Genomic DNA, 16,767 nt, shown 5'->3' with positions numbered 1-16,767 from the left:
CCCGCTGGTTGTTCGCAACCAGCGGATCGTCGCACACCTCCAACCACCCCCTGGCCACCCCGGCACACTCATCCTTCGTCCACTTCCTCCGGGCGGGGTGTCGTCAACAGCGGGTTGCGGCGACTCGCCGACCGCCTTGGCCTTCCCCTTCGTCTTCTTCTTCGCCGCGGCCCGCCCCGCTGGAACGGGAGTGTCCGGATCCCCGAGATCGATCCCCATGTCATGCAATGACAAAAGGTCATCGCCAGTGAACTGCGTCTCCACCTGGGTCGACGTGTGAGACGAAGCCGTCAAAAAATCCAGAGAGGGACGATAGACCGTGTCCCCCCCCCCCCCGGTGACCCCTGCATCCCGGGATGCATACCCATCATCTGCTGCTGCATCTGGGGCATACCTTCCCACCCCTGCCCGCCGCTGGCCTGTCCGCCGCCCGGCATACCCCACGGCATCCCCCCCGGTTCCCACCCCCCTGCTCCGACCATCATCCCCATCAGCTGATTCCAAGGGACGTTAAACCCTGGGCCCATCTGGCCCCATCCAGATCCCACGGGTACCGTGGGAGTCTGAGATCCACTCGTCGCTGGACTGGACTCGTTGTTGCGATCCATCGCTCGATGATGCTCTTATACAGAAATGTAGAGAGAGAGAAAACTCATTAAAACAAGTGGTGCAAATGAAAATGAAACTAAAATCGCGTTTATATAGGTTTTAAAAAAAAAATCGAAAATACGGCGCTGGCCGATCGGCACGCCACAATGGCGGCCAGCGCATTGGCCAGCGCCACGCCATCGACTAGCCCACGCCGAAATTTTGGCCGATTTCCCGCTGGTTTGCTCCAATGGTTCGGCTAGTCGACCGGCTAGCGACGCGAATCGGCTAGCCGGCATTGGAGATGCTCTTATCAAATGCTAACAAAAATTATTATTCTTGCTCAATATGTTACAATTTTTGTGATTAAAAAATTATTATTTTCATAAATAAAAGTTACTCTCTCCATTCCACAATAAGTCATATTTTGTCATTTCCATACGTCTCACAACAAGAGTCGCATTTCACTTTTAACCCTAAATGGTAGGTTGCACATTCCACTAAGTCACTTCACTCATATTCTATTATAAAATTAATATAAAAAAGTGGACTACATATTCTATCAACTTTTTCAACCCATTATTTTTTACCTTTCTTAAAACTATGTCAACACCAAATGTGACTCCTATTATCAGACGAATAGAGTATTATTCTTTTAATTAAAAATTAGTAGTTGTAGTGTAAAAGTTACAATAAATGAAGTTTGAGCCCATATTTTGCTCAATTGGGCTTGACACATATTATGATGGCAATTTCTTATTTTAAGCCCAATCATAAGAAGAATTTATGCACTGAAAGCAGGCGGGTGCGCCCCAAAAATTTAAGCTCAACTAAAAACACCTCCGTCCCTCCCCCACCGGCCACCGTCACCGTCGCCGCCCCTCCCCTGCCGTCGCCGCCCCTCCCCCTCTGTCGCTGTCCCCGTTGGCTGTCGAATTGTAGTCGCTGCCTAATTGAACGCCCCCAATTTGGGATTAGGTAAGTTTCCTCAAATCCTAATGTGCAGTGCAAGTTTGGATGTCTAGGGCTTGGCGTGGATGGACTAAAAGTGTAATCAATCTCATGATTTAACTTGGATTTGTTTGGAAGTTTATGAGTGTTTAAGTTACACATTTTATTTCATTGAGGAATTTCAACATGATCAATGTTTACCAATTATTCGAACTTCATGGAACAGCCTTATATAATTATATTGCTTTCTCTTTTTTTGTCAATGCAGTTCAAATGAGTGAGTTGAAGACATGGGTCTCGGACAAATTGATGTCCCTTCTGGGATATTCCCAGCCTACTGTTGTCCAATATGTGATAACTTTGTGTAAGTTGGTCTTTAATGAAGCACGCAAATCTTTCGGTTTTCCTAATGCGAAGAAACTTCAAGCTATATCAACTGGATAGTGAGTTTTCCTTTTGACATTAAAGTCTGGCTTTGTTCTGCATTGGTGCAGCTAAGAAAGCTTCATCTCCCACTGAGATTGTAAATCAACTGGTCGGCTTGGGAATCCCTTCCTCTGCTGAAACTGCCGGGTTTGCCAAAGAAATTTTTGCCAGGGTGGAGCACAAGAGTTCAGGGCCAAATGTAAGTGTTGCCAGTTTTCTTACATTTTAAGTGTTTATTTCAGACTCTTCATAATAACAATATTTTGCCACTTTTATCTTTTATATCAGCAATATCAACAGAAAGAAAGGGAGGCAGCAATGCTTGCACGGAAACAAAAAACCTACACACTTTTGGAGGATGACGATGATGATGATGACACAGTTCGTGTTTCTCCACCACCCAAAAACGAGGAAAGTAAAAAAAAGAAGTTCAGGAAAAGAAGCAAACCTCAGGATGACTTAGATGATGATGATGATGAGGTACTTTCTATTATTGCTTATGCTAAGCAGCTAAGATACACTGTCAGTTCTTGTAATGGTAAGATCATCTGTTGTTGCTGCTGAATTTGGTATAGGTAGTAAACCATGGGGGCAAAGAAAGACAAGTGAAGCGTCGAACTGCCCCTGATGAAGATGATGGTTCCGAGGTACTATTATATCTATTTGTGCTCTTTCAGTTTGAAAGCTGTTCTTTCCAACGCCTTGGGTAAAGGCATTGAGTTTTGAGATTCCTTGTGATGTAAGCTTATTCCATCTGCATATCAAAGATGTATATGCATGCATAAGTACAAAACTGATAGAATCATTCTAAAGTTAATTGTAAGTTATTATCAAGTTGGTGTCCGGATTGAAAGATGTAGGTGGGCCCCTGGTCTTGTCAATACTCACTGTAAACCTCCATCCTGTGTTATGCTTCATTTTGTATGTTGTAGTCCTCTGTTGGAATCCTCCATCCTTTATGTTGTTGTTCTCTTTATACCTTTGCTGTCTCCTTAAACTTCACTGTTATCTAATATTACTTGATGTTTCATGGTTACAGTCAGAAGAAGAAAGGCTGCGGGACCAGAGAGAAAGAGAGGAGTTGGAACGTCATATTAGAGAACGAGATGCGGCGGGTACCAGGAAGGTAAATATAGATGAATTAGCTCTTTTTGGTTGAATTGTGATCTTTATTTTTGCCCAATACTTAACAAAATTAATCTGGCAGTTATCTTATACTGAACTCATATTTCAAGTACCGTAGGCACCCATTCAATGGCTTCACATTTTAAAATAATTGTTCGTATGTTATAACAATGTATACAATAATGGTGCTAGTGTTTCTAGCATGTGTCATTGAAATAGAATAGGTGTAAAATCTTGAATTTAATTATTTGGTTTTTCTTATATAGAGCTAAAACCTTGGTAGTGGAACATTTAGGCTACGGAGCCTAACTTTCTTTTGCCCCTAATGTGGGTGAATCAGTGTTGAGTGCTTGAGCCGGATGCCTCAGGTTCAAATCCCAACATCTGCACCACTAGATCCAAGCCCATCGTACAATGTTTGTGTAGTACGGTTGCTTATCCTGAATGGTGTGTGGACTATTGCACAGGGGTCGAGTTATCTTGAATGTACTTTCATGCAGTGGCTGTGGTTTCCTTTTGTCAAGTGAAATGAACAAAGAGAAGCCATACATTTTTATTTTCAGCATGTATTCATATAGTTCTTAATGTTTCCATCTTCCTGAAAATATTCATGACAAATCTACACTGTTGCCTTCTGTTTTCTCTTTGGTAAACCATATAAGTTGCAAATTTTTTTGGCCTTCTTGGTAAGTTATTGGGTCTGTGAATCTGTGATAATTCTCTAATCTGTTCATCTGATTTATCTTTGATTCCATATTTGGACAGATCACTGATCAAAAGTTATCCAAAAAGGAAGAAGGTAAGTGATCTAGTTTACCAATATGAAGTGGAAGTTTTATTAGTTCTGTAGATTTTTTGTGGCACATACTAGATTACATACGTTCAAAATTTCATATGGTGCATTTCCTAACAGAAGAGGCAATTCGGAGATCTGACGCTTTGGAGAATGATGGCATTCAGACATTAAGGTAATTTATTCATTTCATTCTTGTATCAATATCATTGCATAGAGGTAAGGTAACTCAACAGTGTATGTGTAATGTAGCCTTTTCACTTATTGGCGGGGTGTTGAATTTTTTGATTGATAAAATATGATGGTTTTGAAGGTTATTTTCACCAGGTTAAGGCATGGGTTTGGTTCCTTGGAATAGTATTTGCTATTTAGGTTGCTTATTGGGCTTCTTGAGCCTTGTGAGTAGATAGTTGTAATGTAGTAGGATGAATGATTGTATGATTTGAATATCACAAGTAGTGTTGGTTCCTGATATTATTATTATTGCAGCATTTTTTTGGGGGGGGCAAAGGGTGTCCTACCCATGAAGTTACAGTATTTCTTATCAGTTAAAGTTCTTGTGGTGCATTGGCTCTGTCGGAATACCAATTTTTTACATGTTGACTGGTTCACTTATATTCGGATATACTGGCTTCTCATCTGTACCAGGAAAGTGTCAAGGCAAGAATATTTGAAGAAAAGGGAGCAAAAGAAATTAGAAGAGCTAAGGTAATGAAGTTGGAATAATTGTTTCCCATTAAGGCTGAAATAGAAGTCATATACTCATTGTTTTACTGATTTGCTATGTGCCTTGTCTATTTGGGTAATCCAGAGACGATATAGAAGATGAACAATACTTATTTGAAGGTGTCAAGCTGACTGAAGTGGAGTACCAGGAGCTAAGGTGAAGTATATTTCCTTGCATCATGCTTATAATAAGATTAAGCTTCAGTCACCTAAAATTAATTACTTTGATGTTTCACCAGCAATATTTGTTGCACATTATTTTTACTAAATAATTCAATAGCTTCATAGTCCATACTCCATCTTCTTAGTTGATTTAGTTACAAAATCTCATATTGAATTTACACCAAATTTACCACTGTATCTGGTAAATCCTGAACTTGATCAAACAATATACCTTTTTTTTTTATTTTTTTATTTTTGTTGTGGTCACAAACTCATAAACTGGTGCTCAAACTTCACATTGCTGAAGAACTTCAGGAAGGCAGCTTAAAACATTTTTACTAATGATTTGGATTTAATTTTCGTTAACTTGGCCGGTTATGCTTTCAGCATATTGTTTTTACTCTGAACTCTTTCAAGTTTCAGCTAACCTGTTTGTTTGATATTAGTGCAAGATGGTTGCCTGGGTTTTCAAAAACTATCTTGAGCCTAATATCATGGTTTAGCCTCTAGAATTTGTCATGCTTAGACCGCGACAGAAACTTATCAAGTTTTTTCTGTTGAATGTGAGTGCTGCTTGGTGCAAATTATCTTTTGATATGTATCTTAATTAATCTGATGATGCATGCAACTGTGTGTTTTATAAACAATGTGGTATTTCACTTGGGTGCATTTGTTCATGTTCAATATTAGGAATACTTCAGTTGTCAGGAATCTGAATTGATATTGGAAAACTTTTTCTGGCAGATACAAGAAACAAATATATGAGCTCGTCAAACAGAGGACGGAAGAGTCTGATTTTGCAAATGAGGTGATCACCCTTTTACAAAGTATATGGTTTAGGTGTTCCTTGTTCTGCACTTCAGTTGTGTGTTTGTCAACAGGCTCAGCGCTAGCCTCTGCTGTTGCTTGCTTAGAAAACATATGTTATGCACAGTTGTGGATAGTGATATCTACATGTGTACTATGCCCTTTGATATTCCAGTATTCGATTTGTGTGTAAAGGTTTTGGTACAGGACAGTAGTAGGCATTACTTTCAGCAAGCATGCCATCATGAGAGCAGTTTTTTTGCGGACTTGTGGTTTAGTCTTAATGACTCATCTTCTTCATGTATCTTGATTGTCTACTACTACTGATATCTTCTTCTTCTTTAAACCTGTCAAATGCAGTATAAGATGCCTGATGCATATGATGAAGATGGTGGTGTGAATCAGGAAAAAAGATTTGCTGTGGCATTGCAGCGTTACAGGTTCTTTTCATTATCAAGTAAACTAGATACACATTCAATTAGTGCCACAATTCAGGATAGATGTGCATTTCATAAAATTTCAAGATACTCAGTAAAACTGAGATTTACTAGCCCTTTGCCGCTCACAGGGATCCTGCTGCAGAAGAGAAGATGAATCCATTTGCGGAACAAGAAGCGTGGGAGGAGCATCAGATTGGTAATTCTTGAGCTGTTCAGCAATTAATATTAAGTTGTTAATCTGTAGTCTTCCATCACAAATTATATGGTTGTTATATTCCAGGCAAAGCAACTCTTCAATTTGGATCCAAGAATAAAAAGAAAAAGGATGATGATTATGAGTGAGTTCTGTTATTCTTATATTTGCTTCCTTACACACTAACTCACACCCGTCCACGGTCCACCCCTTTCTAAAGTAAAAATGACCTGCACTCCTGATGACATTATACCGTATTGCCTATCTGCTTTTGCTTTGTGTATGACTAAATGTGTTGAGAAATTTTTTGGTGCCTAAATGCTTTTGTTTCTTCTTTATTTATTTACTTTTGTAGGTTTGTGTTTGAAGACCAAATAGAGTTTATAAAGGCAACAGTCATGGAGGGTGTCAATGTACGTATATCTAGCATTTGCATAGTGTAATAAGAAGATTTATACATGTTTGTTTCGATGAGTCTTGATACCACTTGCTATGCAGGTTGAGCAAGACGCAGTGCAATCACCAGAGGCATCTGCTGCCAAAACAGCCTTGGAAAAACTCCAGGTGTGTATTTTCAAGCCTCTTTCTCAGTGAATAGTGATTCTTGTTCCATGATGACACACAGGACTAAACATGTTTATGAAAAATATTTTGCTCAAATATTTTGGTGTTCAGCGGTAGACATCAGTGTTCTGGTTGATTGAATATTGGCTAAAAATATCTGTTCAGACCTTATTGTCTCCTCTATAGTCTATATTTGAATTTGCCAATACCAGTCTTCTTTCATATTCCAACAACAGTGAACTTTTAATTTAGTCTACATGTTGAATTACTAAAAACGAGCATATGCCAACTGAATATGGAATGTACCTTATGTGCATTGGTGGCTTGTACAGACCAAACAGGAAAACTCAGCCCAAAAGACTAGTCCGTTACTCTGTTAGGAGAGAGAGTCAATTTAGTCTATATACCCCACGCTAATTGTTTTCACAACCGATGTGGGACATTGAGTCCATATTAGTGGCTTTTCGGTTCATTAGACAAGATAATAGTGAGATACAATATGAGATAAGTCAAAATGGGGTTTATCTATGATTAAATTAGTCATAGGAGTGAAGTTGAGATGGATAATCATGAGATACAATGTAATATTGGCATTGTAGATATGTGCCAAGATACATTGTCAGTTTGTCATGGTCCGAGCTTTTGTGACAAAGGTAAGCGAACAAGAGATAAGATTAGACATGGCCTTTAGTCACAAGTAAAATGCCAATCAAACGGCCCCATAGAAGAAGACTAAAAAATGAAACTTGGCTGATGAAACTTCATCAGTTTCCTGGTTATTCCTCAGATTCAGAGATGGAAGATACAAATTCCATGATCGTGGAACTGACCTTTCCTTTGTTTTTATCATAAAGTTGCTTTACGCTGGGGGATTCCTTTATAAATGATATTTTCGAAAGCGTGTTTTGTGCTTTTAAGTGAGTTCTATTGTTTAAAAGGTGGGTGATTGCAAAAAGGTGTGTAATGTTTCGACTTAAAAAGAAATCTCTTCCAAGACAAGAAGATGTAGAGTAGTATGATATTACCGATTATATTATCACATATGACATTATTAACCTTTCTTTGGCTCTTCAATTATCAGAATGATAGGAAGACACTTCCAATCTATCCTTATAGGGAACAGCTGCTCCAAGCCGTGAATGATCACCAGGTTTGATTTTTCTCGTTCACTTCTGTTGGAGTTTAAGAACAACATTTATGGGGAAAGAAGATTAATTCAGTTGATTTTATGATCATTTGGCTTTTTTCTGGTTTAGTAGCTTTAGATTAGGGGTTGGCTTCCTTTCTGATTCATCCATAACCTAGATTTTTCTGTTTCCTTTTACATTTTTTATAACATTGGAAAGGTCCAGCATATATGTTGTAGTTTCTCATGCTAACATTGATAAATAAATTATTTATTGACGAGATCCACATAATATGAAGTGTTCAATATTTGAAATGATCCACACTACAGATGGTGCAATATTAATTTATTATTTCTATTGTAGGTTATCGTTATTGTTGGAGAGACAGGTTCTGGAAAAACTACACAGATACCACAATACCTTCATGAAGCAGGATACTCTGAGCGGGGAAAGGTACTAGGGTTTTATCCAATCCCATTCTACGATTTAATATATTGTTTAAGAATGACAATCAGCAAAATGCAGTGTTGATGGAATTTATAAGAATAGCTAGGCATATGCAATGGCTAATGATCAACTGTGATAATTTAGAAAAATAACTAGGCATATGCAATGATCAACTCATCAACTGTGAGATACACATTGTTACACATGCAGTTTGACTATTTTACAAGTTCTGAATTGATGATTATTGTACAGCTGGGTATTTTATGTTTGACTGCATAGCTCAGTATCTTACTTAGGAAATTGTAGGGGACTATTAATTTTTTTCATTAATTTTGATTTCCCAACATTTAGGCTCATGTCTAAAAGTATATGCTAAGGGATGTGCTTGTAAAGTAACTACTACAAGAATAGAACATGGCCAATCAGTACAAACTTCATGTACTCTGAAACATGCTTATCTTTCAAAATTGCTTTTAGTTTGTATGAAATGGTAGGACTTTCAGCTTTTCACACTTCTGTTTAATGATCATAACTATTCTGTGTAGTTTTCCCAAAACTGCTTTTGGTATTCTTTTGCATATCATGAAACAGCAAATAAGAGATATTTGCGGCAACAGATTAGTTTTGTGAACTTATTGAACAGAGAGTCCAACTCATCTTTACTTGCCAATGGGCAAAATTGGATCCTGTGCTTAAACCCATTCTGCGTACTTATGGATGATGTAACATACGTAATGTAGCCACTTGAGAATAGCGAAACTTACTTTTATTGATCTGATAGCTTGTAATGACTAATGACTACATCTCTCAACAGATTGGATGTACCCAGCCGCGGCGTGTTGCTGCTATGAGTGTTGCTGCCCGAGTTTCTCAAGAATTGGGAGTAAAACTTGGACATGAGGTGTGCCTTCTTACATGACTACTGGTATTTTGTAATCATTGTATTGTGATAATTTTGTACATTTTAACTTTTGTTCTACCTTCTAATTTAATATTTCTATTCCAACTCAATATCAGCTGTTAGGACATGGGAAGTTAACTAAAAAGAATTTATAACATTTAGGTTGGCTATTCTATTCGATTTGAAGATTGTACATCGGAAAAGACAGTATTAAAATACATGACAGATGGAATGCTATTGCGTGAATTCCTTGGTGAACCTGACCTTGCAAGTTACAGGTGCACGACAGATTCAATAGTTAAATTTTGACAATGTACTGTGACTTGTGACTAATTTTGTATTTTATCTTCAGTGTAATTATGGTGGATGAGGCTCACGAAAGAACTCTCTCAACGGACGTTTTGTTTGGTTTAGTTAAGGTACGATATGGATAGCTCCTGAGTATTTGTTGTCTGATGTAGAACAGCATTGATATTAGTTGCCAGAAATTTTTTATAAAACAAATTGTAGTATTACATTACTGAATCAGTATAGGTATCAAAGGAGAAAGTAGAGAGCCATACTAGTCTACCTTCGCCCACTTTAGCAAATCTTACTTGTAGAACGTAATATTAATTCCTTGTAGGAAACAATAACTGTAATGCAGTAGATTGGAGATGATAAATGTACTTAGAAGGACTTCTAAACTGAGTTACAATATGCTAGGTTAATGTTGTTGATTCGGTGCTCAGTATACATTAGAAATGTAAATCTGAAAAAAGTATTATTGAACCTACAACCCAGCTGATCTGAACTCAGTAAGAAATGGTTATCCACGCTGGTTTTGCAGGGTTACATTGCTGAAATGTAAATGTGTAGATTTAATGATTTATTTATATCCTAATATGTCATGAATTGTATAGTCATTTCCACTGCTTGATTTGTAGCATGTATCCTTATTTCTCTCAAGTCTCAACCATTTCTCTGTGACAGGATATCACTCGTTTTCGCCCTGACCTCAAATTGCTTATATCAAGTGCCACACTTGATGCTGAAAAGTTCAGTGATTATTTTGATTCTGCTCCAATTTTTAAAATACCTGGAAGAAGATTCCCTGTTGATATACATTATACTAAGGCCCCAGAAGCTGACTACTTGGATGCTGCCATTGTTACTGCTCTTCAAATTCATGTGACACAACCACCAGGGGATGGCGATATTCTAGTTTTCTTTACAGGGCAGGAGGAGATTGAAACTGCTGAAGAGACTCTTAAGCATAGGACTAGAGGATTGGGGACAAAAATTGCAGAACTAATCATTTGTCCAATATATGCAAATTTGCCTACAGAACTGCAGGCTAAGATATTCGAACCCACACCTGAAGGGGCACGTAAGGTTGTCCTGGCAACCAATATTGCTGAGACATCGTTGACGATAGATGGGATCAAATATGTCATCGATCCAGGTTTCTCTAAGATGAAGTCTTACAATCCTCGGACTGGTATGGAATCGTTGTTGGTGACCCCAATATCCAAAGCATCAGCTAACCAGCGAGCTGGTCGATCTGGGAGAACAGGTCCAGGACAATGCTTTCGGTTGTATACCGCATATAACTTTTATCATGATCTGGAAGATAATACCGTTCCTGAAATACAAAGGACTAACTTGGCCAATGTGGTACTCATGCTCAAGAGCCTTGGCATCAACGACCTGCTCAACTTTGACTTCATGGACCCTCCTCCATCTGAAGCTTTGCTGAAGGCCTTGGAATTACTCTATGCTCTAAGTGCACTTAACAAACATGGTGAGCTGACAAAAATCGGCAGGAGGATGTCTGAGTTTCCACTTGATCCCATGCTATCGAAGATGATTGTTGCTTCCGAGAAATATAGTTGTTCTGACGAGATCATATCTATTGCTGCTATGTTATCTGTTGGAAACTCAATCTTTTACCGTCCTAAGGACAAACAAGTTCATGCAGACAATGCACGCTTGAACTTCCACATGGGAAATGTCGGAGACCATATTGCATTGCTGAAGGTTTGACTCATTTATTTTACTGTTCCATACTTTTTTATGCGTTTGTTGCTACATAATGCATGCATTATGTAGCAACTTTCCCCCCTAACAATTTTCTCACTAATTTCCTCACTTATGCAAGTGGTCTAAGTTAATGAAAAAGCATGAGTTTGTTTACTATGTTCGAGTTTGGTTTAGACATAAATGGAGTGGCTTTTTCTTACTTCTGCACTGTTATTTGTTTCCCAATATTAAGATCCTTCAAAATTGATAATGCATTACAGGTTTTTAGCTCATGGAAGGAAACCAATTTCTCGACTCAGTGGTGCTATGAGAATTATATCCAGGTACGCTGTAATATTTTACTTCCTTATGTATGCCGCACCTTTTTGACGATTTAGTTGCACTAATTTAGATAGTAATTGCTCTTGATGATTTTTTAAGTTGTTGGAATGACACAATCTGATATTGTTGTTAGTAACTAATATGCATATCCTTTCTGGGTGAAGGCATATGTGAAATGGAACTTTGAAATGGCATTTTTTTGCTAGGATATGAATTTGAGATTTTGAGTCCATGATTAATATTCTCGAACAAAAAGTAAAAAACTGATAATCAATAATGTTGGACAGTAAAAAGAAAAAAACGCGGTGTGCTATGGGTGGATCCGGTAAAATACAAATTTGACATTAAATGTATGTTTCATCATGGTGTAGTGTTTAGTTTATTTTCCAAAGAGGTTACTTAAAGGTCATCTCCTGAAAAAAAAGGGAAATGAATCAACAATTGGGCTAAAATAATTACAGCCCGAGTCTCTCTTGCATATCATCTTTGGTATTGAATGTTTAATAAATATTTGTTATTGTATTCTAGGTTAGGAGCATGAAGAGAGCTAGAGATATCCGTGATCAGCTGGAGGGGTTGCTGGAAAGGGTTGAGATCGAGTTATCTTCAAATATGAATGATTTCGATGCAATAAAGAAAGCTATAACGTCTGGGTTTTTTCCACACTCAGCAAAAATACAAAAGAATGGATCTTATAGAACTGTCAAGCATCCACAGACTGTTCATATTCACCCAAGCTCTGGTTTAGCACAGGTACAAACTTCTCCTTCAATATATAGCTGAGAAGAATAATCTTCCACTGCAAATATCACAAAATATCTAAATCTTATGTACCCTGTTATTTTTATACCATATGCTGCCACATGAAAGCACGTGCACATCCTTAAACTCCAACCCATAATACTCTTGCAATCCTATCCATGACATTCATTGCCATTTTGGTTTTTGGTTTGGCAGTTACCATGAGAGATCTACCATATTGATTCTCATATCATTTTCTGTTGTTCCTGTTAGGTGCTTCCAAGATGGGTCGTATACCATGAATTGGTTCTAACAACTAAGGAGTATATGCGGCAGGTATAATCACATTTCACCTTGTATTTCATCCATTATGTGTTGTGTTGTGCGTGCATACAGCTGTGAAGCTAATTTATGACGTTTGCATGCAGGTGACCGAGCTAAAGCCAGAATGGCTGGTGGAAATAGCTCCTCACTTCTATCAAATGAAAGACGTGGAGGATGGTATGATCTCTCGCCTATTTTGTGATGATTTCCTGGTTGTGCATCCATCTAATCTGTGCATTTGAACATGTTTGTTCATTGCTTACCTGCCTTTTTTTTCCTGCAGCTGCGGCGAAGAAAATGCCACGTGGTGAGGGTAGGGCATTGAAAGATTGAACCTTGACTCTCCATGTGTGTAAATATAAATTTCATGTGCTATAATACAGAAGCTCTGAATTTTGTCTAGCAGATTATATTTCGAATCTTGAACACCAATTACTAACAGAAATGTAGGTGTTAGTCTAACTAGATTCTAACATGTTTACTAGATGTGTTTGTAATGTAGTTTTCACTTGTTGTAAGAAATTGGCATGTTTGTCATATTGCTGAGAAACTAACCTATCGTTTTTCGGATCCATAATGTTCTTCCTTTTGAGTACATATTTCTCGAATCTTGAACAATAGGAATTTGAAATTTTGTATTCCTTGAATATTAGGGCAAATTTGAATAGCAAAAGAATTGATAGATTGTGTCTATTGAGTTAAGTTTGCGACTTAAATTATATACTTACTATTTATATATGGGCGTAAAGATTGAATATATGTATCATACGGGATCCAACTCATCTGCGTCGGTGGTTGCATTTTTGTGCTATCATTATGATAACACCTCCAACTGAGTTTTACACATTAGTACAACCTGTTTTTATATGCCAAACTAGCCATGAACAATTAGTACAAACTAGTCATGAACAATTAATCGTGGCGCCGACATAAATCATACGACTCCACAATCGTATGGCAGCTATCCAACTACACTAGAAACAGAATCACGTATCAAAGGTTGATGAGCGAATAAGAAGAGTTCCACCCCAACCTCGTGAACACAGTTTCTTACATGGTGGGCATGATGCTGCAAGTGGCCACCCCTAATATTTTAGGAGGTTTTGTTCTATGTATTAAATAGAAAAAAAAAATATGTAGTAACTTTTATATTAATGCGAGAGAACTTTTTTTCAAAAATAAATATTTGATGGGACAAACTAAAAAAAAGTTAAAACATCTTTTATGGATAGAGGAAGTTTTTTTTTCTCTCTCTTTTAAAGATTGAATAATGAGGATATATATATAAATTTTTAACACCCCTATCCCCTAACTCTAAGAAAGAAAGATGTATGAAAAACATGTAGCTGTCAACTTATACTGAACTGCCATATAATTAAGTTGAAGGTGATCGATAAAATTAAGCATATCTAGTTTTTTTCAGCAACCCTTGCCCAATCAATATTTATTTTTTACGGCGCAGACGTATAAGCTAGTTTTGTTTTAGCAACATTTATACAGCTATATTATAAGCTAGTTAGTGAGGCATGCCCTTCATTAAACATTCAAGACTGCAAAAGTGCACTTTAGTACACAATGCAAATGCAAAGTTATGTATGTGCGTACTAACATACCTAAATGAGCATCATCTCATACACACCTTAAATGAGTATAACTAACTTGTGATTATATATCTACTTTTATTTTATCGATTGTAATAAATGGTTGTAAATAATTTATTGATTTCTCAACTGTTTTATCGATTGCAATGAAGTCCCATTTTTTACCGTCACGAAATTGTTTGATTTTGTAAATAAAAGTAGTAAAATAAGTTAGTCGAATGTAAGACCTACTTTTATATATTAATTTTATATTAAAATGTGAGTGGAGTGAGTTAGTGGATGTGTGGTACACATGCTAAAATAGTAAAAGTTAAATGACACTTCTATTGGGAACCAGACTATTGGCAAACTGGGACTTCTACTGAGACTGGAGGGAGTAAGGGTGTCCACTATAGTTGGCCGGGCCAAGCCCACAAAACATGGCCAAGCCATAAAATCGTGGCCGGGCCACCAACGTCCATGTTTTACACTATAGTGGACATGCCAAAGCCACCAAATAATTTATTTTTTTCATTTTGTGTATATTTTAATTAAAAAAGGATATATTCATAGAATTTGTGTAGGAATGAGGTAAAAAAATGTGTATACTTATAGAATTTTTCCCGTGGCCCGGCCGCGGCTCGCCTATAGTGGACACCCTAATACCTAAACGGGTAAACCTTTTTTTGATGTGGAATTGAATATGTTGATATTGATAATGGCGGCTGAAAGAACTTGGCGTACATTTCTAGCAACTCCCTCAGCCAACAACGAGTTGCACTTCTATCGGTTATATTCCCTTTGTTCGCCAATAAATATCTCATTTTCATCTATTTGCTTCCATTTTATTATTTTGTACTAATAATTTTAGATATAAGATTTTGTTTTTGAATTTATAATTGGAATTGTTTCTATAAATAGAAGGTGAAAAGAGACGGTGAGCATAGCTTGAAGACAACAAGAACAAAAAAAAAATGGCGCAGATAATCGCAAGTGATATTGTGAAGCCATCGTCTCCAACCCTCAACTCATCCAAAACTCACAAACTGTCATGTCTCGATCAATCCTCACCTCCAGTTTACCTCACTCTTATCTTCTTCTACCAGATCCATCAATCTCTTCAGCGCCATGAAATCTCGCACCGTCTCAAACAATCGTTATCCCAAGCCCTAGCCATCTTCTACCCCTTAGCCGGAAGAATCAAACAAAATTCATTCGTCGACTGCAACGACGCAGGAGCCGAGTTTGTAGAAGCCCTAATTCACACTCGCCTCTCCCAATTCACACAAAACCCTAAAATTGAGGAGCTCCAACAATTCCTCTTCCCCCACCGATGACCCCATCCTGTCGGTAAAAACCAGCTACTTCGACTGCGGAGGAGTCGCCGTCGCCGTCTGCTTTCCACATAAAATCGGCGATACATCATGTTTTGCAACGTTCATGAATGCATGGGCGGCGGTTTCCCGTGGGGAAGCTTCTAGAATCACCCCTCCCTCCTAAGATTTGGCGGTCCGGTTCCCTCCGAAGGAAATGCTCGTTTCCGGAATCCGTATAGGAATTACGGAGGAGGAAAAACTCGTGACGAGGAGGCTGGTTTTCGAGAAGGAGAAGGTGGAGAGGATCAGGAGACTGGAAGCTTCTAGAAGCGAGGTCAAGGATTCGAGTAGAGTGGAAGCTGTCTCGGCTTTCCTGTGGCGGAGCTTCATCGAGGTGCATAAACAATGCGCAGGTGAAAGTGAAACGGCGTCGTTCCCCGCCGCGCATATGGTGAGCTTGAGGCGGCGGGCGGTGCCTCCCGTGGCGGATCATGCCTTCGGGAACTGCTTCACGTTTGCTGCGGCCGTTGTGTCAGCGGACGAAGAGAAAGATGGATATGGAGATATGGCCGTGTCGAGATTGAGGGCGGCGATACGGGAAGTGGACGGAGATTATGTGGAGGCCATTGGCGACGAGGAGTTTGCTCGGGAGGTGTTGAATAATATTGGTGATGTTTTTACCAAGGAAAACTGTGTGTTTACGAGTTGGCTGAGGTTTCCGTTTTACGAGGTGGATTTCGGATGGGGGAAACCGGGTAGGGTTTGCACGGCGATGATGCCGTACATGAATCTAGTGATTCTGATGGATACTCCGAGTGGGGATGGTGGTATCGAAGCATGGATCAATGTTTGTGATGACCACTTCTTCAGCTTCATCAAAGCCAATTGCGACACCCTCCTCCTTCATTAGTTACTCCATTTAGATATCTAGATGTGGTTCAATAAAACACATTCAAGAAGTGATATATACTTATAAATTCAATAATTAGTCGGTTTAAGTTATAATACTAGTAATAATTAGTGTTTTAATTTGTATGTTTTTTTCTAAACTAAATAAAAGTATGAGTTTAAGTAAAGTGATTAAAGTACGTACGCTACTTCTTGTTGTCAATGCTTCAAGCTAAAATACATATACATAATAAAACTAGGTTAGAGTGGTAATAGACTAATAGTGAGGTAAGGGGCATACATATATATGTTGATTTTATAAATG

The 16,767-nt window shown here is 38.3% G+C and overlaps 1 protein-coding gene and 1 pseudogene across 1 annotated transcript; both read left to right on the top strand.

Annotated features, from left to right (window-relative positions):
• Positions 1–1,420: 1,420 nt before the first annotated feature.
• On the top strand, positions 1,421–13,253 carry ESP3 (RNA helicase family protein). The gene is made up of 27 exons (XM_048085100.2): positions 1,421–1,566; positions 1,808–1,903; positions 2,034–2,164; positions 2,254–2,445; positions 2,541–2,612; positions 3,005–3,091; positions 3,856–3,889; positions 4,004–4,058; positions 4,532–4,591; positions 4,695–4,766; positions 5,516–5,579; positions 5,939–6,018; positions 6,147–6,214; positions 6,299–6,356; positions 6,567–6,624; positions 6,710–6,775; positions 7,857–7,925; positions 8,266–8,355; positions 9,164–9,250; positions 9,413–9,528; positions 9,603–9,669; positions 10,223–11,269; positions 11,533–11,595; positions 12,122–12,346; positions 12,608–12,670; positions 12,763–12,835; positions 12,942–13,253. Exons 2-27 carry the CDS (start codon positions 1,813–1,815, stop codon positions 12,989–12,991), a joined length of 3,138 nt encoding a protein of 1,045 aa, XP_047941057.1. The 5' UTR covers positions 1,421–1,566; positions 1,808–1,812; the 3' UTR covers positions 12,992–13,253.
• Positions 13,254–15,146: 1,893 nt separating this feature from the next.
• On the top strand, positions 15,147–16,547 carry LOC125189240 (stemmadenine O-acetyltransferase pseudogene; annotated as a pseudogene).
• The last annotated feature ends 220 nt before the right edge of the window (positions 16,548–16,767 follow it).

Source organism: Salvia hispanica, chromosome 5 (assembly GCF_029641045.1).
Source record: "Salvia hispanica isolate PSC_SH4W2 chromosome 5, Shi_PSC_v1, whole genome shotgun sequence".
In the NCBI taxonomy this organism is placed as follows: domain Eukaryota; kingdom Viridiplantae; phylum Streptophyta; class Magnoliopsida; order Lamiales; family Lamiaceae; genus Salvia; species Salvia hispanica.
The sequence above is the reverse complement of the archived record's forward strand: the minus strand, read 5'-3'. Positions and strand labels throughout refer to the sequence as shown.

Bases quoted from the DNA above. Each gene is read 5' to 3' on its own strand.
- ESP3 (XM_048085100.2), top strand. From the start codon at position 1,813: ATGAGTGAGTTGAAGACATGGGTCTCGGACAAATTGATGTCCCTTCTG. The intron at 5,580-5,938 runs GTGATCACCCTT...TGTCAAATGCAG, and splicing joins AGTCTGATTTTGCAAATGAG to TATAAGATGCCTGATGCATA. The intron at 9,670-10,222 runs GTACGATATGGA...TCTCTGTGACAG, and splicing joins TTTTGTTTGGTTTAGTTAAG to GATATCACTCGTTTTCGCCC.